Consider the following 22,460-nt stretch of genomic DNA (forward strand, 5'->3'; position numbering starts at 1 on the left):
TTGCTTGAGTGATTTCATACAGACAAAAAGACCAAATGGAACAAACTTTGCTTTAATGAGAAAGACAGATTTTGTCTTAATGAAAGCAAGATATTAACAAAAGATGGAGCTTAACGAGCAACGCTAAACCTCTTACATTGACCGATAATAACCTAACAGTAATAATCTAATAAGCTAATAATGGACCAAACCCCTTCCGTTGACGGATAATAATCTAACAAGGTAATAATCTAATCTAATAATCTAACAATAAAAATATCATAACCTAATAACCTAAGAATCGAATAATCAAATAATCTAATCACAATAATAATCTAATAATCCTAATAACCCTTTAAGAAAGCTAATGAATCTGAAGTAACAAATTGAGAAATGTCTATCTAGTCAACTAAATTGAAGAATAAACAATCCTAATAAACTACTGAAAAACCAATCTGATTTCTATCTAGAGCCATTTGGCAGATAATTCTTGTGAGGCCCGGACAAGCGGCAGGGTTAATTTGGTCTTTTCTTCTTGGGGAGAGGCCCTGCTTCCTTCCGTGGGCGAAGGCTTCTCCGATGTGCGTTCCTTTCCTTGACGGTTTCAAACACCCTGGAAGACAGGAAACAAACCATCCATTGTTAATTCAATACACCCCATTAAACCAAGCTCCAAGATTTCCATGTCTCCGTGAATTTCTGTCTTTTCTGGCTGTGGCACCTCTGTAAACTGATCAGAAGCATAAACCTGATCTTTCTGGTTGCAGTTCCTTCAAACGTCTTCCTCCTTTTGCTTCATCTTATTTTTGATTTGGTCAGCACCATCAAAGCAAGCTTTGGTCTCCCTATTCCTACTTGTGTTCGAATTGTGTCTTGGTGGGGCACGGCAAGGTTTCCCTGGGAACGCTGGGCTTTAACCAAGCTCTTTGGGGTGCAAGTGGCTTGTAAGGCTTTGCACGGCGGTGAGAGGCGATCCTGCGAGTGCCCTCAGCTTCCCCCGTGGTGCCTTTGAACACGGTCAGCCTGTTTTAGTCCAAAGGCGCAGGCTTTGAGCAGAAAGAGGTAGAACTTGCGCACCGTTTGCACTGGCCGCAGGGAAAGGGGCCTCCCGCCAAATGGGGTGGCTGGGGCGCTTGGCAGCAGGGACACTCCGCGTTGCGGGCCCTCTTGCGGCTTCTCTTCCCTGTCTCCCCATTCTCCTTTCTGGGAGGGCTTTTGCTCCTCTTTGGTTCGCTCACAGTCTGGAAATCAAAGAATCCTTATCAATTTTTCCTTCCTCTCACAAAGCTGGAAATCAGAGCATCCAGCGCCAAAATGCATGGGCCTAAGCAAATTCCTCCCAAGCCTAAAGAGCTGGGAAAACAGCTGGATTTGGGGGCAGGCTGCAGCGCAATGCAAACACAGCACTTGGAGGAAAAAATGCCTCCTTTCTACGGCCTGAAGGGGTGGGATCAATACGTGCCTATCTATAGTTCTCCATTTCTTAATTGTACCTCTCTGCCTAGCATCTATTTACCCCTAGTTCTCCTCCCTGTCCAGGGAATGGCTTTTAAATTCAGCCAAATTCATAAAGACACACAGCTACCCAGTTTCTACTGCCCAAACTAATCTCTTTCTCTCTCTCTCTGTGAAGCAAATTCTGGTTTGTCAGTAAGGAAAGTTTTAGCAGAGCCACAGCACGGGCAGCTCCTTTTTGGGGAGTCGACTGGCATGCTACAAAAGGTCCCTGAACATCTGCAGAATCTCCACGAGCGCAGCCAGCATTACTGATGTTAGCAAGCAGTGGGGAATGAAGGATCTGATTGGAATCAGGGAGGGTACCAGCTCTTGAGAAAGCAGTCAGTAGAGCGTCCAAGCCCAGTTTGGTGACAGTGCTGCTTTCTTGGGTCAAAGTTATGCTCCATAAGAGCATAAGAGCAGCAGCACAAACAAGGCCTGGGCAGCATCTGCTGCGCCTTTCCAGTGGATGGGACAATGTGATCCTGGCAGAGCAGTGTCTCACAGGCTTGCCAGCAGGTTTGGTTCCCTTCTCCCTGTTTCTCCACCCTCCGGGCTTGTCTTGATTTTCTTCCCACTCACCTGAGCAAGACTTTTGGCAAGTTTATATTCTTTTTTCCAGGTGTAGTAGTACTCCACACACTGGGCCACAGTCTTGCTCTGAATCTGTTGGGAAGAGAAAAAGAAGGACTCTAAAATGGCCATCCTGTAGGGTGCATTGGAGAAAAAGCAGAGTTCTGGAGTCACCTAGGAAGCAAAATCACGGCGTAAATTGAGTTGGGTGTAAAATGAAGTAAATAGCGGGTAAAAGAGGCATTATGCAGTGTGTATTATACAGTGTATTACGCTATGTGGGAACGCATGCGATGCAGAGATCAACAACAAATCCGTGTAGCACAGGTTTTCTTTCCCCCATTCACTCCAGCTCTCCCAACACAGTGTGTTGCGGAAGCATCGGCGCACCTAGGAGACCAAATCTGACAGAAGAAGCCTTTGTCTTTGGAAAGAGCTTGGAGGAAAGGGCCTTTGAGGCAGAATCAGCCCTTTCTTGCAGGCCTTTGATATCCCGTTTCATTATTATGTTATTCTTCTTGGGATTTGAGAAGAGAGAGAGAGAGACTGGATTCCAGTATTTGGTAGCAGAAATAATCAACATTTCCTCCTGATGATCTGCTAGTTTAAAACAATGTCCTATGGCTTTACCTGCTTCTGGATGAGATGAAAATCCTTGCCATAGGTGTGAAAAGCCTTTTCGAAGGACTCCTTCTCCTCAGGTGTCCATTTGTCAGAGTCTGGCAAGAAAAGCAGCAGGTCAATTGATGCCTCCATCCACTTGCAGTAGATGCCACTGGCTGCCAAAACAACATTGGCGCCATCCACCATTCACCTGCGTACATATCTGCTCCCTTGGGAATAATGGAGACAGGAGCAGGCATTCTCCAGGGGGAAAAAAAAACCCCAAAACAACCCCAGGGAAAACTGCAATGCAAGCTGAAGGGGGAGATGCTGCTGCTTTCCCCTGCCCCAGGCAAGAGGAGGCCTTGTGATGGCGTCATTAGTTGAAGCACAAATGCTTGCCATGGCAATTAAGGGGACGGCAGGCAGTATCTGTCAGTGAAGGAACAAGCTGTGCTTGGCTTACCTGTGTAATGATAATCAGCCAAGGGGTGGCCTTGAGGTGTGGGAGGCCCCCCTGAGAGCAACATGTCCAGAGCCTCCTGCAAGATCAAAGGGAAAAAGGCTTTAGCTTCCCCGCCATAGAAAGGAGCCAACAAACCATCAACGCCGCTACCTTTCAGCTACTTTGCCTCTTCAGGGGTTCAGCCCGCTGGATCTCCTATGGGTTCAACACTGGGGGTTGCTCCCAAACCTTCCTTTTTACTGCCCAAGCCTTTGATCCCACTTGCCAAAGCGTGGCATGTTGCTCACCACCTCAATGCTTCTCCTGAAGCCAGAATTGCCTGCGCTCACTGAGGCTTGTGGGGATTTCCCCTCAGTTCCCCGCAGAATGTGTTAGAGCACACAGATGTGCGGGAGATCGACAAGGGAGCAGGCTGTGGGAGCTGCCAGCAGCGCCTCCAGGAGAGATATTCTCCCTGCTCAAGCCATTTGGGCTCGCCTCTGCTGTAGCTGGAGGAGACACAGCGGGCAGCAAGTTCTCCACTCCTTGTTAGCCCCCCTTCTTCAAAGAGCAGCCAGGAGTGGCTGTCCCAGTGCCCCGGCCTTAGGAATTCCCTGTCCGCTCTTCTGGGCACCCAAAGAGCCGCTTCTTACCGGAAGGCTGCCGCGTGCCTGGTGCAGGCAGTGCAGGGCCAGCTCCAGGTTAGCCGCTGGCCCGGAAACGCCACGGGCGCTGGCCATGTCCAAGAGCTGTCTTACTGCAAGCACAACACAAACCCACTGAAAGTCAGGCTTGAAGCAAGAAAGGGGAAAGGCTGCAATACAAGGGAGAAGGAAAGCACAAGAGCTAAAGACAGCCAAGCGGCTGGAGAGCATGGAAAGGATAGCAAAGAAAGGGGCAGCTGAACCAAGGGCCCACGTAGTGCTGGCTCTCCCTTGAAAGCAGCCTTTGGAATAAGAGGCAGGGGCCAATCTCTCCCCTTCCAGTGGCCAATGCCCCTGACCGGTAGGGAGAGGCAGCAAGTTGTTCTTTTTCCCGCTCTGCTGCAAGAATGGAGCATTCCCCTTGCCTCTAACACTCCCATGGGAGAAGATGGGTGAGACAAGGAGAGATGCAGAGCATGCCAAAAGCTGCCTTTTACCAACAAAAAGGAGCATTTGACACGCCGAGGTATCTCAGGGCTGGAAGAAAAGCTTGGCAGCTACCTCTGTCAGGTTTTCCCATGTCAGAGTCATCTTCCTCCAAAGGCTTCCAGACCAGGGATGCATGCTCTTCCTCCTCACTCGCTGCTGTGGTCTGCAGCTCGGGGAGCTCAGCCTGAAAGTCACTGCCAACCCTGATGTGTCTAAAGGGCAAAGGGAGTGGAGGGGAGAAGGGCAAGTGGTCAAGAGACACATGCCACGGACAGGCTTGAAGCAATCCCAGCCCAACTGTGGAATGACAGGTCTCCTCCTCGCCATTCCTCAGCTTTGCCGCTCTTTAATCCCTAGGGCAAAACTCACGGTCCAGTGTGGGCTCTTGCTTTCCTTTTCATTGTGCCTCTCCTTTGCACCTGGAAGAGAGCAAAACAATGGCCCAGAGAAAAAGAATTCAGCCAAGATGTGTCGCTAGCCTTCCTTCTCCTCCTCGTCGTCATTGCAAAGCACAAGCTCCTGCGTCCCAGCTCCCCTCAATTTGGTGCAATTGCTGGGTTTTTCACGTGGAACTTGCGAGGCAGGAGCCTGTGGCAGCCTGCAGTGTCCTCAAGAGGGGAAGACTGAGGGACAGGCAGTCTTGCCTTCAGGCTTGCCTTCAGTCTTGGGGCCAGTGAGAAGAGCCAAGAGGATGGCACGGAAGTTGTGCCAGGGAAGGCTTAGCTTGGATAGGAGGACCAGGTTCTTCAGCCAGAGGGTGGTTGGGCACTGGCACAGCCTCCCCAGGGAAGGGGTCACAGCACCAGGCCTGACAGAGCTGAAAAATGGACATTTGGCCATTGCTCTTGGGCACAGGGTGCGATTCTTGAAGCTGTCCTGGGCGGGGCCAGGAGCCAGACTCGACTTTGTGGGTGCCTTGCAAGCCAGAAAGTTCTGCCATACTGTGACTGTGTTGTTGAGAAGGACCACTCCAGACGGCCCCATTTCACAGCTGCCTCTGACCATGAGGCAGAGGCAGCCCTACAGGCATTGAAAAACATAGACAAATTGATCCCAATATCTCCATAGAGATAAGAGGATCTATCCTCTATCATTCATCTACAGAGATGCAACGCAGGTAGAAAAAAAAGAATCTAGAAAGATACTAAAATCTAATGTCAGTGTAAATGATGAAAGTATGTAAGAATGGCTGAAACCAGGCCATTTTTGTAAGTGAAAGCCAAGTATTGGAGGACCGTGTCTGTCTTCTGCTTGGTGGGACAGCCAAGTGGAGCCTCCTGCCGTTCTCTTAGTGGTTTGGGGGCAAACGGGGATTTTCTTACCTTTGCCAGTGCCAAAGTAGTGTGGGGATGCCTGCTGGCAGACGAGATCAGGATGTCTACAAGGAGGCCAGATCTGGCACTGAGGCTAGAAGGTGGCTGGTCAGGGGCAGCCCAGGAGCAGATCCTGCAGCTGCTGCTCCAGCGCTGGTCCAGCACCAGTGTTCCACCAACGGCCACAGGAGTGGGAGACAACGACGACAGTTGCTATGGGCACAGCCCAACATTCCATGCCTGGGGAAGCCAGGGGAGCCAGGGGAGCCAGGGGACACAAACAGGGATGGGGCACCTTGGCCTCTTTTACTTCTGCTGCTGCGAGGTTGCCCTGAGGACCTGCCCACTGGGCCATTTCATGCTAGACCTGTGGACAGGGCAAAGCAGTGCAGGGAGAGCCCTGGGTCTTCTGCGTGCTTCTCTGGAAGGTGCCTCCAGCTGAACAGGAGCCTGGCTCTGTCAAAGGGCCCGTAGCACATTGTCTGCACTGGAGAAGCAGAAGGATCCTGGCCCTGGCTCTGCTCCAGCTGCGAGAGGAGCAAGAGCCTGCCAGTCGTTCAGTGGAGAGGCAGCTCCACAGCTTTCTCTCAAAGTGGAAGCATTCATCCAGCCCCCTTTATAAACTGTCTGATGCCTAATGATGTCTCTTGATGTTTTCCCGCCTTTGAGCTGAGCAGCCTCTCACCTCAACCGTCATTCCCTGAAACTTGGAGAAACAGGGTGTTTTTCAGGGGAATTGATGGGGACACTCCACCAGCAATTCCCTAGCAAACATTTAATGCAGAATTCCTTTTTTCTTTCTTGCAGCTCCCTTGCAGAAATGAGATGTTACTCTCAATAGGCTGGGAGACTAGCACGAACAGAATTACTTTTTCACACGAATGGCCTTCCCACTTGTTTTACTACTTAGGTCCCAGATAGGGCAAAACAGAGCCTGTTTTACTGCTTTCCTGCCTAATGTTAGGCAAAAGCAAATCTTGCTTCCTTCCCAGCCTGCTTGTTGCACACACACACACACACACACACACACACACACACACACACAGACACACACACACAGAGCAACAAAGCCAGGGGGCAGCTGTAACAAGGCCCACTGCAAAGCAGATGCTTTGGAGGCCCCAAATCCCACCTGCAGTGGCTCCGTCAGACAAGAGCAAGCTTGCGTCAGCATCCCAGAACCAGCCTGGTAGTTCCCCCCTCCCTCATCTCGTCTCCATTCTCCCCAGCCCCTGCTCCCAAGACCTTGCCAGGCCATGCCATTTGCTGGGCTCGATAAAAGGAGCGAGTTTCCTGCTCCTTTGGTGTAAATACCAAAGGTGTGAGAAGTGAGAGGATAATGTTCACTCCCGTTTTGCTTGATCTAAGGAGCTTGGTCGAGGCCCAGAGCAGGAGGCTGGTCTTTGAAAGGGAAACTGAAAGTGAGCTGCTGGTTTCTTGGGAGTGCATGTGGATGTTAATTTTATAGAATGGCAGAGGTTGGAAAAGTCCTTGAAGGTGGCCAAGTCCATCTGTCCAGCAAAATGGAACAAAGCTATGTTGCTTGTGGACCAAAAGTACTACAAGCCCCAGCTTTTATCCCCTCCAAGTAGAATGAGACAAGCCCACTCATATAGATCCGATTCATTGAATTAAACCAAGGCTCCCTTTCATTCCAAGCTGAGATTTTTAGGAATCCAAGGATGAAAGCCCATCATTATTTCACTGGCACAATGGGGAGACACCTTTGGAAGTCCTGCCAGCTGTGCAAGGGGCTGGGCCTGTGGGAGGATGCATGTGCCCAGATTCTTCTCAGGGCCAATACCGTGTTTGCAGCAGCAAACAAATGGGACAGACATTGCTTGAGTGATTTCATACAGACAAAAAGACCAAATGGAACAAACTTTGCTTTAATGAGAAAGACAGATTTTGTCTTAATGAAAGCAAGATATTAACAAAAGATGGAGCTTAACGAGCAACGCTAAACCTCTTACATTGACCGATAATAACCTAACAGTAATAATCTAATAAGCTAATAATGGACCAAACCCCTTCCGTTGACGGATAATAATCTAACAAGGTAATAATCTAATCTAATAATCTAACAATAAAAATATCATAACCTAATAACCTAAGAATCGAATAATCAAATAATCTAATCACAATAATAATCTAATAATCCTAATAACCCTTTAAGAAAGCTAATGAATCTGAAGTAACAAATTGAGAAATGTCTATCTAGTCAACTAAATTGAAGAATAAACAATCCTAATAAACTACTGAAAAACCAATCTGATTTCTATCTAGAGCCATTTGGCAGATAATTCTTGTGAGGCCCGGACAAGCGGCAGGGTTAATTTGGTCTTTTCTTCTTGGGGAGAGGCCCTGCTTCCTTCCGTGGGCGAAGGCTTCTCCGATGTGCGTTCCTTTCCTTGACGGTTTCAAACACCCTGGAAGACAGGAAACAAACCATCCATTGTTAATTCAATACACCCCATTAAACCAAGCTCCAAGATTTCCATGTCTCCGTGAATTTCTGTCTTTTCTGGCTGTGGCACCTCTGTAAACTGATCAGAAGCATAAACCTGATCTTTCTGGTTGCAGTTCCTTCAAACGTCTTCCTCCTTTTGCTTCATCTTATTTTTGATTTGGTCAGCACCATCAAAGCAAGCTTTGGTCTCCCTATTCCTACTTGTGTTCGAATTGTGTCTTGGTGGGGCACGGCAAGGTTTCCCTGGGAACGCTGGGCTTTAACCAAGCTCTTTGGGGTGCAAGTGGCTTGTAAGGCTTTGCACGGCGGTGAGAGGCGATCCTGCGAGTGCCCTCAGCTTCCCCCGTGGTGCCTTTGAACACGGTCAGCCTGTTTTAGTCCAAAGGCGCAGGCTTTGAGCAGAAAGAGGTAGAACTTGCGCACCGTTTGCACTGGCCGCAGGGAAAGGGGCCTCCCGCCAAATGGGGTGGCTGGGGCGCTTGGCAGCAGGGACACTCCGCGTTGCGGGCCCTCTTGCGGCTTCTCTTCCCTGTCTCCCCATTCTCCTTTCTGGGAGGGCTTTTGCTCCTCTTTGGTTCGCTCACAGTCTGGAAATCAAAGAATCCTTATCAATTTTTCCTTCCTCTCACAAAGCTGGAAATCAGAGCATCCAGCGCCAAAATGCATGGGCCTAAGCAAATTCCTCCCAAGCCTAAAGAGCTGGGAAAACAGCTGGATTTGGGGGCAGGCTGCAGCGCAATGCAAACACAGCACTTGGAGGAAAAAATGCCTCCTTTCTACGGCCTGAAGGGGTGGGATCAATACGTGCCTATCTATAGTTCTCCATTTCTTAATTGTACCTCTCTGCCTAGCATCTATTTACCCCTAGTTCTCCTCCCTGTCCAGGGAATGGCTTTTAAATTCAGCCAAATTCATAAAGACACACAGCTACCCAGTTTCTACTGCCCAAACTAATCTCTTTCTCTCTCTCTCTGTGAAGCAAATTCTGGTTTGTCAGTAAGGAAAGTTTTAGCAGAGCCACAGCACGGGCAGCTCCTTTTTGGGGAGTCGACTGGCATGCTACAAAAGGTCCCTGAACATCTGCAGAATCTCCACGAGCGCAGCCAGCATTACTGATGTTAGCAAGCAGTGGGGAATGAAGGATCTGATTGGAATCAGGGAGGGTACCAGCTCTTGAGAAAGCAGTCAGTAGAGCGTCCAAGCCCAGTTTGGTGACAGTGCTGCTTTCTTGGGTCAAAGTTATGCTCCATAAGAGCATAAGAGCAGCAGCACAAACAAGGCCTGGGCAGCATCTGCTGCGCCTTTCCAGTGGATGGGACAATGTGATCCTGGCAGAGCAGTGTCTCACAGGCTTGCCAGCAGGTTTGGTTCCCTTCTCCCTGTTTCTCCACCCTCCGGGCTTGTCTTGATTTTCTTCCCACTCACCTGAGCAAGACTTTTGGCAAGTTTATATTCTTTTTTCCAGGTGTAGTAGTACTCCACACACTGGGCCACAGTCTTGCTCTGAATCTGTTGGGAAGAGAAAAAGAAGGACTCTAAAATGGCCATCCTGTAGGGTGCATTGGAGAAAAAGCAGAGTTCTGGAGTCACCTAGGAAGCAAAATCACGGCGTAAATTGAGTTGGGTGTAAAATGAAGTAAATAGCGGGTAAAAGAGGCATTATGCAGTGTGTATTATACAGTGTATTACGCTATGTGGGAACGCATGCGATGCAGAGATCAACAACAAATCCGTGTAGCACAGGTTTTCTTTCCCCCATTCACTCCAGCTCTCCCAACACAGTGTGTTGCGGAAGCATCGGCGCACCTAGGAGACCAAATCTGACAGAAGAAGCCTTTGTCTTTGGAAAGAGCTTGGAGGAAAGGGCCTTTGAGGCAGAATCAGCCCTTTCTTGCAGGCCTTTGATATCCCGTTTCATTATTATGTTATTCTTCTTGGGATTTGAGAAGAGAGAGAGAGAGACTGGATTCCAGTATTTGGTAGCAGAAATAATCAACATTTCCTCCTGATGATCTGCTAGTTTAAAACAATGTCCTATGGCTTTACCTGCTTCTGGATGAGATGAAAATCCTTGCCATAGGTGTGAAAAGCCTTTTCGAAGGACTCCTTCTCCTCAGGTGTCCATTTGTCAGAGTCTGGCAAGAAAAGCAGCAGGTCAATTGATGCCTCCATCCACTTGCAGTAGATGCCACTGGCTGCCAAAACAACATTGGCGCCATCCACCATTCACCTGCGTACATATCTGCTCCCTTGGGAATAATGGAGACAGGAGCAGGCATTCTCCAGGGGGAAAAAAAAACCCCAAAACAACCCCAGGGAAAACTGCAATGCAAGCTGAAGGGGGAGATGCTGCTGCTTTCCCCTGCCCCAGGCAAGAGGAGGCCTTGTGATGGCGTCATTAGTTGAAGCACAAATGCTTGCCATGGCAATTAAGGGGACGGCAGGCAGTATCTGTCAGTGAAGGAACAAGCTGTGCTTGGCTTACCTGTGTAATGATAATCAGCCAAGGGGTGGCCTTGAGGTGTGGGAGGCCCCCCTGAGAGCAACATGTCCAGAGCCTCCTGCAAGATCAAAGGGAAAAAGGCTTTAGCTTCCCCGCCATAGAAAGGAGCCAACAAACCATCAACGCCGCTACCTTTCAGCTACTTTGCCTCTTCAGGGGTTCAGCCCGCTGGATCTCCTATGGGTTCAACACTGGGGGTTGCTCCCAAACCTTCCTTTTTACTGCCCAAGCCTTTGATCCCACTTGCCAAAGCGTGGCATGTTGCTCACCACCTCAATGCTTCTCCTGAAGCCAGAATTGCCTGCGCTCACTGAGGCTTGTGGGGATTTCCCCTCAGTTCCCCGCAGAATGTGTTAGAGCACACAGATGTGCGGGAGATCGACAAGGGAGCAGGCTGTGGGAGCTGCCAGCAGCGCCTCCAGGAGAGATATTCTCCCTGCTCAAGCCATTTGGGCTCGCCTCTGCTGTAGCTGGAGGAGACACAGCGGGCAGCAAGTTCTCCACTCCTTGTTAGCCCCCCTTCTTCAAAGAGCAGCCAGGAGTGGCTATCCCAGTGCCCAGGCCTTAGGAATTCCCTGTCCGCTCTTCTGGGCACCCAAAGAGCCGCTTCTTACCGGAAGGCTGCCGCGTGCCTGGTGCAGGCAGTGCAGGGCCAGCTCCAGGTTAGCCGCTGGCCCGGAAACGCCACGGGCGCTGGCCATGTCCAAGAGCTGTCTTACTGCAAGCACAACACAAACCCACTGAAAGTCAGGCTTGAAGCAAGAAAGGGGAAAGGCTGCAATACAAGGGAGAAGGAAAGCACAAGAGCTAAAGACAGCCAAGCGGCTGGAGAGCATGGAAAGGATAGCAAAGAAAGGGGCAGCTGAACCAAGGGCCCACGTAGTGCTGGCTCTCCCTTGAAAGCAGCCTTTGGAATAAGAGGCAGGGGCCAATCTCTCCCCTTCCAGTGGCCAATGCCCCTGACCGGTAGGGAGAGGCGGCAAGTTGTTCTTTTTCCCGCTCTGCTGCAAGAATGGAGCATTCCCCTTGCCTCTAACACTCCCATGGGAGAAGATGGGTGAGACAAGGAGAGATGCAGAGCATGCCAAAAGCTGCCTTTTACCAGCAAAAAGGAGCATTTGACACGCCGAGGTATCTCAGGGCTGGAAGAAAAGCTTGGCAGCTACCTCTGTCAGGTTTTCCCATGTCAGAGTCATCTTCCTCCAAAGGCTTCCAGACCAGGGATGCATGCTCTTCCTCCTCACTCGCTGCTGTGGTCTGCAGCTCGGGGAGCTCAGCCTGAAAGTCACTGCCAACCCTGATGTGTCTAAAGGGCAAAGGGAGTGGAGGGGAGAAGGGCAAGTGGTCAAGAGACACATGCCACGGACAGGCTTGAAGCAATCCCAGCCCAACTGTGGAATGACAGGTCTCCTCCTCGCCATTCCTCAGCTTTGCCGCTCTTTAATCCCTAGGGCAAAACTCACGGTCCAGTGTGGGCTCTTGCTTTCCTTTTCATTGTGCCTCTCCTTTGCACCTGGAAGAGAGCAAAACAATGGCCCAGATAAAAAGAATTCAGCCAAGATGTGTCGCTAGCCTTCCTTCTCCTCCTCGTCGTCATTGCAAAGCACAAGCTCCTGCGTCCCAGCTCCCCTCAATTTGGTGCAATTGCTGGGTTTTTCACGTGGAACTTGCGAGGCAGGAGCCTGTGGCAGCCTGCAGTGTCCTCAAGAGGGGAAGACTGAGGGACAGGCAGTCTTGCCTTCAGGCTTGCCTTCAGTCTTGGGGCCAGTGAGAAGAGCCAAGAGGATGGCACGGAAGTTGTGCCAGGGAAGGCTTAGCTTGGATAGGAGGACCAGGTTCTTCAGCCAGAGGGTGGTTGGGCACTGGCACAGCCTCCCCAGGGAAGGGGTCACAGCACCAGGCCTGACAGAGCTGAAAAATGGACATTTGGCCATTGCTCTTGGGCACAGGGTGCGATTCTTGAAGCTGTCCTGGGCGGGGCCAGGAGCCAGACTCGACTTTGTGGGTGCCTTGCAAGCCAGAAAGTTCTGCCATACTGTGACTGTGTTGTTGAGAAGGACCACTCCAGACGGCCCCATTTCACAGCTGCCTCTGACCATGAGGCAGAGGCAGCCCTACAGGCATTGAAAAACATAGACAAATTGATCCCAATATCTCCATAGAGATAAGAGGATCTATCCTCTATCATTCATCTACAGAGATGCAACGCAGGTAGAAAAAAAAGAATCTAGAAAGATACTAAAATCTAATGTCAGTGTAAATGATGAAAGTATGTAAGAATGGCTGAAACCAGGCCATTTTTGTAAGTGAAAGCCAAGTATTGGAGGACCGTGTCTGTCTTCTGCTTGGTGGGACAGCCAAGTGGAGCCTCCTGCCGTTCTCTTAGTGGTTTGGGGGCAAACGGGGATTTTCTTACCTTTGCCAGTGCCAAAGTAGTGTGGGGATGCCTGCTGGCAGACGAGATCAGGATGTCTACAAGGAGGCCAGATCTGGCACTGAGGCTAGAAGGTGGCTGGTCAGGGGCAGCCCAGGAGCAGATCCTGCAGCTGCTGCTCCAGCGCTGGTCCAGCACCAGTGTTCCACCAACGGCCACAGGAGTGGGAGACAACGACGACAGTTGCTATGGGCACAGCCCAACATTCCATGCCTGGGGGAGCCAGGGGAGCCAGGGGAGCCAGGGGACACAAACAGGGATGGGGCACCTTGGCCTCTTTTACTTCTGCTGCTGCAAGGTTGCCCTGAGGACCTGCCCACTGGGCCATTTCTCGCTAGACCTGTGGACAGGGCAAAGCAGTGCAGGGAGAGCCCTGGGTCTTCTGCGTGCTTCTCTGGAAGGTGCCTCCAGCTGAACGGGGGCCTGGCTCTGTCAAAGGGCCCGTAGCACATTGTCTGCACTGGAGAAGCAGAAGGATCCTGGCCCTGGCTCTGCTCCAGCTGCGAGAGGAGCAAGAGCCTGCCAGTCGTTCCGTGGAGAGGCAGCTCCACAGCTTTCTCTCAAAGTGGAAGCATTCATCCAGCCCCCTTTATAAACTGTCTGATGCCTAATGATGTCTCTTGATGTTTCCCTGCCTTTGAGCTGAGCAGCCTCTCACCTCAACCGTCATTCCCTGAAACTTGGAGAAATAGGGTGTTTTTCAGGGGAATTGATGGGGACACTCCACCAGCAATTCCCTAGCAAACATTTAATGCAGAATTCCTTTTTTCTTTCTTCCAGCTCCCTTGCAGAAATGAGATGTTACTCTCAAAAGGCTGGGGGACTAGCACGAACAGAATTACTTTTTCACACGAATGGCCTTCCCACTTGTTTTACTACTTAGGTCCCAGATAGGGCAAAACAGAGCCTGTTTTACTGCTTTCCTGCCTAATGTTAGGCAAAAGCAAATCTTGCTTCCTTCCCAGCCTTCTTGTTGCACACACACACACACACACACACACACACACACACACATACACACACACACACACACACACACACACACACAGAGCAACAAAGCCAGGGGGCAGCTGTAACAAGGCCCACTGCAAAGCAGATGCTTTGGAGGCCCCAAATCCCACCTGCAGTGGCTCCGTCAGACAAGAGCAAGCTTGCGTCAGCATCCCAGAACCAGCCTGGTAGTTCCCCCCTCCCTCATCTCGTCTCCATTCTCCCCAGCCCCTGCTCCCAAGACCTTGCCAGGCCATGCCATTTGCTGGGCTCGATAAAAGGAGCGAGTTTCCTGCTCCTTTGGTGTAAATACCAAAGGTGTGAGAAGTGAGAGGATAATGTTCACTCCCGTTTTGCTTGATCTAAGGAGCTTGGTCGAGGCCCAGAGCAGGAGGCTGGTCTTTGAAAGGGAAACTGAAAGTGAGCTGCTGGTTTCTTGGGAATGCATGTGGATGTTAATTTTATAGAATGGCAGAGGTTGGAAAAGTCCTTGAAGGTGGCCAAGTCCATCTGTCCAGCAAAATGGAACAAAGCTATGTTGCTTGTGGACCAAAAGTACTACAAGCCCCAGCTTTTATCCCCTCCAAGTAGAATGAGACAAGCCCACTCATATAGATCCGATTCATTGAATTAAACCAAGGCTTCCTTTCATTCCAAGCTGAGATTTTTAGGAATCCAAGGATGAAAGCCCATCATTATTTCATTGGCACAATGGGGAGACACCTTTGGAGGTCCTGCCAGCTGTGCAAGGGGCTGGGCCTGTGGGAGGATGCACGTGCCCAGATTCTTCTCAGGGCCAATAGCGTGTTTGCAACAGCAAACAAATGGGACAGACATTGCTTGAGTGATTTCATACAGACAAAAAGACCAAATGGAACAAACTTTGCTTTAATGAGAAAGACAGATTTTGTCTTCATGAAAACAAGATGCTTACGAAAGATGGAGCTTAACGAGCAACACTAAACCTCTTACATTGACCGATAATAATCTAACAGTAATAATCTAATAAGCTAATAATGGACCAAACCCCTTCCATTGACGGATAATAATCTAACAAGGTAATAATCTAATCTAATAATCTAACAATAAAAATATCATAACCTAATAACCTAAGAATCGAATAATCAAATAATCTAATCACAATAATAATCTAATAATCCTAATAACCCTTTAAGAAAGCTAATGAATCTGAAGTAACAAATTGAGAAATGTCTATCTAGTCAACTAAATTGAAGAATAAACAATCCTAATAAACTACTGAAAAACCAATCTGATTTCTATCTAGAGCCATTTGGCAGATAATTCTTGTGAGGCCCGGACAAGCGGCAGGGTTAATTTGGTCTTTTCTTCTTGGGGAGAGGCCCTGCTTCCTTCCGTGGGCGAAGGCTTCTCCGATGTGCGTTCCTTTCCTTGACGGTTTCAAACACCCTGGAAGACAGGAAACAAACCATCCATTGTTAATTCAATACACCCCATTAAACCAAGCTCCAAGATTTCCATGTCTCCGTGAATTTCTGTCTTTTCTGGCTGTGGCACCTCTGTAAACTGATCAGAAGCATAAACCTGATCTTTCTGGTTGCAGTTCCTTCAAACGTCTTCCTCCTTTTGCTTCATCTTATTTTTGATTTGGTCAGCACCATCAAAGCAAGCTTTGGTCTCCCTATTCCTACTTGTGTTCGAATTGTGTCTTGGTGGGGCACGGCAAGGTTTCCCTGGGAACGCTGGGCTTTAACCAAGCTCTTTGGGGTGCAAGTGGCTTGTAAGGCTTTGCACGGCGGTGAGAGGCGATCCTGCGAGTGCCCTCAGCTTCCCCCGTGGTGCCTTTGAACACGGTCAGCCTGTTTTAGTCCAAAGGCGCAGGCTTTGAGCAGAAAGAGGTAGAACTTGCGCACCGTTTGCACTGGCCGCAGGGAAAGGGGCCTCCCGCCAAATGGGGTGGCTGGGGCGCTTGGCAGCAGGGACACTCCGCGTTGCGGGCCCTCTTGCGGCTTCTCTTCCCTGTCTCCCCATTCTCCTTTCTGGGAGGGCTTTTGCTCCTCTTTGGTTCGCTCACAGTCTGGAAATCAAAGAATCCTTATCAATTTTTCCTTCCTCTCACAAAGCTGGAAATCAGAGCATCCAGCGCCAAAATGCATGGGCCTAAGCAAATTCCTCCCAAGCCTAAAGAGCTGGGAAAACAGCTGGATTTGGGGGCAGGCTGCAGCGCAATGCAAACACAGCACTTGGAGGAAAAAATGCCTCCTTTCTACGGCCTGAAGGGGTGGGATCAATACGTGCCTATCTATAGTTCTCCATTTCTTAATTGTACCTCTCTGCCTAGCATCTATTTACCCCTAGTTCTCCTCCCTGTCCAGGGAATGGCTTTTAAATTCAGCCAAATTCATAAAGACACACAGCTACCCAGTTTCTACTGCCCAAACTAATCTCTTTCTCTCTCTCTCTGTGAAGCAAATTCTGGTTTGTCAGTAAGGAAAGTTTTAGCAGAGCCACAGCACGGGCAGCTCCTTTTTGGGGAGTCGACTGGCATGCTACAAAAGGTCCCTGAACATCTGCAGAATCTCCACGAGCGCAGCCAGCATTACTGATGTTAGCAAGCAGTGGGGAATGAAGGATCTGATTGGAATCAGGGAGGGTACCAGCTCTTGAGAAAGCAGTCAGTAGAGCGTCCAAGCCCAGTTTGGTGACAGTGCTGCTTTCTTGGGTCAAAGTTATGCTCCATAAGAGCATAAGAGCAGCAGCACAAACAAGGCCTGGGCAGCATCTGCTGCGCCTTTCCAGTGGATGGGACAATGTGATCCTGGCAGAGCAGTGTCTCACAGGCTTGCCAGCAGGTTTGGTTCCCTTCTCCCTGTTTCTCCACCCTCCGGGCTTGTCTTGATTTTCTTCCCACTCACCTGAGCAAGACTTTTGGCAAGTTTATATTCTTTTTTCCAGGTGTAGTAGTACTCCACACACTGGGCCACAGTCTTGCTCTGAATCTGTTGGGAAGAGAAAAAGAAGGACTCTAAAATGGCCATCCTGTAGGGTGCATTGGAGAAAAAGCAGAGTTCTGGAGTCACCTAGGAAGCAAAATCACGGCGTAAATTGAGTTGGGTGTAAAATGAAGTAAATAGCGGGTAAAAGAGGCATTATGCAGTGTGTATTATACAGTGTATTACGCTATGTGGGAACGCATGCGATGCAGAGATCAACAACAAATCCGTGTAGCACAGGTTTTCTTTCCCCCATTCACTCCAGCTCTCCCAACACAGTGTGTTGCGGAAGCATCGGCGCACCTAGGAGACCAAATCTGACAGAAGAAGCCTTTGTCTTTGGAAAGAGCTTGGAGGAAAGGGCCTTTGAGGCAGAATCAGCCCTTTCTTGCAGGCCTTTGATATCCCGTTTCATTATTATGTTATTCTTCTTGGGATTTGAGAAGAGAGAGAGAGAGACTGGATTCCAGTATTTGGTAGCAGAAATAATCAACATTTCCTCCTGATGATCTGCTAGTTTAAAACAATGTCCTATGGCTTTACCTGCTTCTGGATGAGATGAAAATCCTTGCCATAGGTGTGAAAAGCCTTTTCGAAGGACTCCTTCTCCTCAGGTGTCCATTTGTCAGAGTCTGGCAAGAAAAGCAGCAGGTCAATTGATGCCTCCATCCACTTGCAGTAGATGCCACTGGCTGCCAAAACAACATTGGCGCCATCCACCATTCACCTGCGTACATATCTGCTCCCTTGGGAATAATGGAGACAGGAGCAGGCATTCTCCAGGGGGAAAAAAAAACCCCAAAACAACCCCAGGGAAAACTGCAATGCAAGCTGAAGGGGGAGATGCTGCTGCTTTCCCCTGCCCCAGGCAAGAGGAGGCCTTGTGATGGCGTCATTAGTTGAAGCACAAATGCTTGCCATGGCAATTAAGGGGACGGCAGGCAGTATCTGTCAGTGAAGGAACAAGCTGTGCTTGGCTTACCTGTGTAATGATAATCAGCCAAGGGGTGGCCTTGAGGTGTGGGAGGCCCCCCTGAGAGCAACATGTCCAGAGCCTCCTGCAAGATCAAAGGGAAAAAGGCTTTAGCTTCCCCGCCATAGAAAGGAGCCAACAAACCATCAACGCCGCTACCTTTCAGCTACTTTGCCTCTTCAGGGGTTCAGCCCGCTGGATCTCCTATGGGTTCAACACTGGGGGTTGCTCCCAAACCTTCCTTTTTACTGCCCAAGCCTTTGATCCCACTTGCCAAAGCGTGGCATGTTGCTCACCACCTCAATGCTTCTCCTGAAGCCAGAATTGCCTGCGCTCACTGAGGCTTGTGGGGATTTCCCCTCAGTTCCCCGCAGAATGTGTTAGAGCACACAGATGTGCGGGAGATCGACAAGGGAGCAGGCTGTGGGAGCTGCCAGCAGCGCCTCCAGGAGAGATATTCTCCCTGCTCAAGCCATTTGGGCTCGCCTCTGCTGTAGCTGGAGGAGACACAGCGGGCAGCAAGTTCTCCACTCCTTGTTAGCCCCCCTTCTTCAAAGAGCAGCCAGGAGTGGCTGTCCCAGTGCCCCGGCCTTAGGAATTCCCTGTCCGCTCTTCTGGGCACCCAAAGAGCCGCTTCTTACCGGAAGGCTGCCGCGTGCCTGGTGCAGGCAGTGCAGGGCCAGCTCCAGGTTAGCCGCTGGCCCGGAAACGCCACGGGCGCTGGCCATGTCCAAGAGCTGTCTTACTGCAAGCACAACACAAACCCACTGAAAGTCAGGCTTGAAGCAAGAAAGGGGAAAGGCTGCAATACAAGGGAGAAGGAAAGCACAAGAGCTAAAGACAGCCAAGCGGCTGGAGAGCATGGAAAGGATAGCAAAGAAAGGGGCAGCTGAACCAAGGGCCCACGTAGTGCTGGCTCTCCCTTGAAAGCAGCCTTTGGAATAAGAGGCAGGGGCCAATCTCTCCCCTTCCAGTGGCCAATGCCCCTGACCGGTAGGGAGAGGCAGCAAGTTGTTCTTTTTCCCGCTCTGCTGCAAGAATGGAGCATTCCCCTTGCCTCTAACACTCCCATGGGAGAAGATGGGTGAGACAAGGAGAGATGCAGAGCATGCCAAAAGCTGCCTTTTACCAACAAAAAGGAGCATTTGACACGCCGAGGTATCTCAGGGCTGGAAGAAAAGCTTGGCAGCTACCTCTGTCAGGTTTTCCCATGTCAGAGTCATCTTCCTCCAAAGGCTTCCAGACCAGGGATGCATGCTCTTCCTCCTCACTCGCTGCTGTGGTCTGCAGCTCGGGGAGCTCAGCCTGAAAGTCACTGCCAACCCTGATGTGTCTAAAGGGCAAAGGGAGTGGAGGGGAGAAGGGCAAGTGGTCAAGAGACACATGCCACGGACAGGCTTGAAGCAATCCCAGCCCAACTGTGGAATGACAGGTCTCCTCCTCGCCATTCCTCAGCTTTGCCGCTCTTTAATCCCTAGGGCAAAACTCACGGTCCAGTGTGGGCTCTTGCTTTCCTTTTCATTGTGCCTCTCCTTTGCACCTGGAAGAGAGCAAAACAATGGCCCAGAGAAAAAGAATTCAGCCAAGATGTGTCGCTAGCCTTCCTTCTCCTCCTCGTCGTCATTGCAAAGCACAAGCTCCTGCGTCCCAGCTCCCCTCAATTTGGTGCAATTGCTGGGTTTTTCACGTGGAACTTGCGAGGCAGGAGCCTGTGGCAGCCTGCAGTGTCCTCAAGAGGGGAAGACTGAGGGACAGGCAGTCTTGCCTTCAGGCTTGCCTTCAGTCTTGGGGCCAGTGAGAAGAGCCAAGAGGATGGCACGGAAGTTGTGCCAGGGAAGGCTTAGCTTGGATAGGAGGACCAGGTTCTTCAGCCAGAGGGTGGTTGGGCACTGGCACAGCCTCCCCAGGGAAGGGGTCACAGCACCAGGCCTGACAGAGCTGAAAAATGGACATTTGGCCATTGCTCTTGGGCACAGGGTGCGATTCTTGAAGCTGTCCTGGGCGGGGCCAGGAGCCAGACTCGACTTTGTGGGTGCCTTGCAAGCCAGAAAGTTCTGCCATACTGTGACTGTGTTGTTGAGAAGGACCACTCCAGACGGCCCCATTTCACAGCTGCCTCTGACCATGAGGCAGAGGCAGCCCTACAGGCATTGAAAAACATAGACAAATTGATCCCAATATCTCCATAGAGATAAGAGGATCTATCCTCTATCATTCATCTACAGAGATGCAACGCAGGTAGAAAAAAAAGAATCTAGAAAGATACTAAAATCTAATGTCAGTGTAAATGATGAAAGTATGTAAGAATGGCTGAAACCAGGCCATTTTTGTAAGTGAAAGCCAAGTATTGGAGGACCGTGTCTGTCTTCTGCTTGGTGGGACAGCCAAGTGGAGCCTCCTGCCGTTCTCTTAGTGGTTTGGGGGCAAACGGGGATTTTCTTACCTTTGCCAGTGCCAAAGTAGTGTGGGGATGCCTGCTGGCAGACGAGATCAGGATGTCTACAAGGAGGCCAGATCTGGCACTGAGGCTAGAAGGTGGCTGGTCAGGGGCAGCCCAGGAGCAGATCCTGCAGCTGCTGCTCCAGCGCTGGTCCAGCACCAGTGTTCCACCAACGGCCACAGGAGTGGGAGACAACGACGACAGTTGCTATGGGCACAGCCCAACATTCCATGCCTGGGGAAGCCAGGGGAGCCAGGGGAGCCAGGGGACACAAACAGGGATGGGGCACCTTGGCCTCTTTTACTTCTGCTGCTGCGAGGTTGCCCTGAGGACCTGCCCACTGGGCCATTTCATGCTAGACCTGTGGACAGGGCAAAGCAGTGCAGGGAGAGCCCTGGGTCTTCTGCGTGCTTCTCTGGAAGGTGCCTCCAGCTGAACAGGAGCCTGGCTCTGTCAAAGGGCCCGTAGCACATTGTCTGCACTGGAGAAGCAGAAGGATCCTGGCCCTGGCTCTGCTCCAGCTGCGAGAGGAGCAAGAGCCTGCCAGTCGTTCAGTGGAGAGGCAGCTCCACAGCTTTCTCTCAAAGTGGAAGCATTCATCCAGCCCCCTTTATAAACTGTCTGATGCCTAATGATGTCTCTTGATGTTTTCCCGCCTTTGAGCTGAGCAGCCTCTCACCTCAACCGTCATTCCCTGAAACTTGGAGAAACAGGGTGTTTTTCAGGGGAATTGATGGGGACACTCCACCAGCAATTCCCTAGCAAACATTTAATGCAGAATTCCTTTTTTCTTTCTTGCAGCTCCCTTGCAGAAATGAGATGTTACTCTCAATAGGCTGGGAGACTAGCACGAACAGAATTACTTTTTCACACGAATGGCCTTCCCACTTGTTTTACTACTTAGGTCCCAGATAGGGCAAAACAGAGCCTGTTTTACTGCTTTCCTGCCTAATGTTAGGCAAAAGCAAATCTTGCTTCCTTCCCAGCCTGCTTGTTGCACACACACACACACACACACACACACACACACACACACACAGACACACACACACAGAGCAACAAAGCCAGGGGGCAGCTGTAACAAGGCCCACTGCAAAGCAGATGCTTTGGAGGCCCCAAATCCCACCTGCAGTGGCTCCGTCAGACAAGAGCAAGCTTGCGTCAGCATCCCAGAACCAGCCTGGTAGTTCCCCCCTCCCTCATCTCGTCTCCATTCTCCCCAGCCCCTGCTCCCAAGACCTTGCCAGGCCATGCCATTTGCTGGGCTCGATAAAAGGAGCGAGTTTCCTGCTCCTTTGGTGTAAATACCAAAGGTGTGAGAAGTGAGAGGATAATGTTCACTCCCGTTTTGCTTGATCTAAGGAGCTTGGTCGAGGCCCAGAGCAGGAGGCTGGTCTTTGAAAGGGAAACTGAAAGTGAGCTGCTGGTTTCTTGGGAGTGCATGTGGATGTTAATTTTATAGAATGGCAGAGGTTGGAAAAGTCCTTGAAGGTGGCCAAGTCCATCTGTCCAGCAAAATGGAACAAAGCTATGTTGCTTGTGGACCAAAAGTACTACAAGCCCCAGCTTTTATCCCCTCCAAGTAGAATGAGACAAGCCCACTCATATAGATCCGATTCATTGAATTAAACCAAGGCTCCCTTTCATTCCAAGCTGAGATTTTTAGGAATCCAAGGATGAAAGCCCATCATTATTTCACTGGCACAATGGGGAGACACCTTTGGAAGTCCTGCCAGCTGTGCAAGGGGCTGGGCCTGTGGGAGGATGCATGTGCCCAGATTCTTCTCAGGGCCAATACCGTGTTTGCAGCAGCAAACAAATGGGACAGACATTGCTTGAGTGATTTCATACAGACAAAAAGACCAAATGGAACAAACTTTGCTTTAATGAGAAAGACAGATTTTGTCTTAATGAAAGCAAGATATTAACAAAAGATGGAGCTTAACGAGCAACGCTAAACCTCTTACATTGACCGATAATAACCTAACAGTAATAATCTAATAAGCTAATAATGGACCAAACCCCTTCCGTTGACGGATAATAATCTAACAAGGTAATAATCTAATCTAATAATCTAACAATAAAAATATCATAACCTAATAACCTAAGAATCGAATAATCAAATAATCTAATCA

At 50.1% G+C, this 22,460-nt stretch overlaps 3 protein-coding genes and 1 long non-coding RNA gene across 4 annotated transcripts in view; 1 reads left to right on the forward strand and 3 right to left on the reverse strand.

The window, feature by feature from the left end:
- Nucleotides 1–22,460, forward strand: part of LOC111941366 (uncharacterized) — a 298,151-nt gene that overhangs the window by 243,966 nt on the left and 31,725 nt on the right. The gene's annotated exons all lie outside the window — the stretch shown is intronic.
- LOC147648486 (zinc finger protein 541-like) lies at nt 37–5,739 on the reverse strand. Its single transcript, XM_086868005.1, has 9 exons — nt 5,553–5,739; nt 4,600–4,649; nt 4,303–4,442; nt 3,751–3,854; nt 3,119–3,194; nt 2,680–2,768; nt 2,059–2,142; nt 1,057–1,220; nt 37–592 (listed from the first exon to the last, which is right to left on the reverse strand). The coding sequence occupies exons 2-9, from the start codon at nt 4,629–4,631 to the stop codon at nt 496–498; spliced, it is 786 nt and encodes a 261-aa protein (XP_086724131.1). The 5' UTR covers nt 4,632–4,649; nt 5,553–5,739; the 3' UTR covers nt 37–495.
- On the reverse strand, nt 7,417–13,278 carry LOC147648487 (zinc finger protein 541-like). The gene is made up of 10 exons (XM_086868255.1): nt 13,219–13,278; nt 12,933–13,136; nt 11,980–12,029; nt 11,683–11,822; nt 11,131–11,234; nt 10,499–10,574; nt 10,060–10,148; nt 9,439–9,522; nt 8,437–8,600; nt 7,417–7,972 (listed from the first exon to the last, which is right to left on the reverse strand). Exons 1-10 carry the CDS (start codon nt 13,276–13,278, stop codon nt 7,876–7,878), a joined length of 1,068 nt encoding a protein of 355 aa, XP_086724381.1. The 3' UTR covers nt 7,417–7,875.
- Nucleotides 15,272–20,488, reverse strand: LOC147648488 (zinc finger protein 541-like). The gene is made up of 9 exons (XM_086868257.1): nt 20,329–20,488; nt 19,376–19,425; nt 19,079–19,218; nt 18,527–18,630; nt 17,895–17,970; nt 17,456–17,544; nt 16,835–16,918; nt 15,833–15,996; nt 15,272–15,368 (listed from the first exon to the last, which is right to left on the reverse strand). Exons 2-9 carry the CDS (start codon nt 19,405–19,407, stop codon nt 15,272–15,274), a joined length of 786 nt encoding a protein of 261 aa, XP_086724383.1. The 5' UTR covers nt 19,408–19,425; nt 20,329–20,488.

This window comes from Cyanistes caeruleus, chromosome Z (assembly GCF_971803275.1).
Source record: "Cyanistes caeruleus chromosome Z, bCyaCae1.hap1.1, whole genome shotgun sequence".
NCBI lineage: Eukaryota > Metazoa > Chordata > Aves > Passeriformes > Paridae > Cyanistes > Cyanistes caeruleus.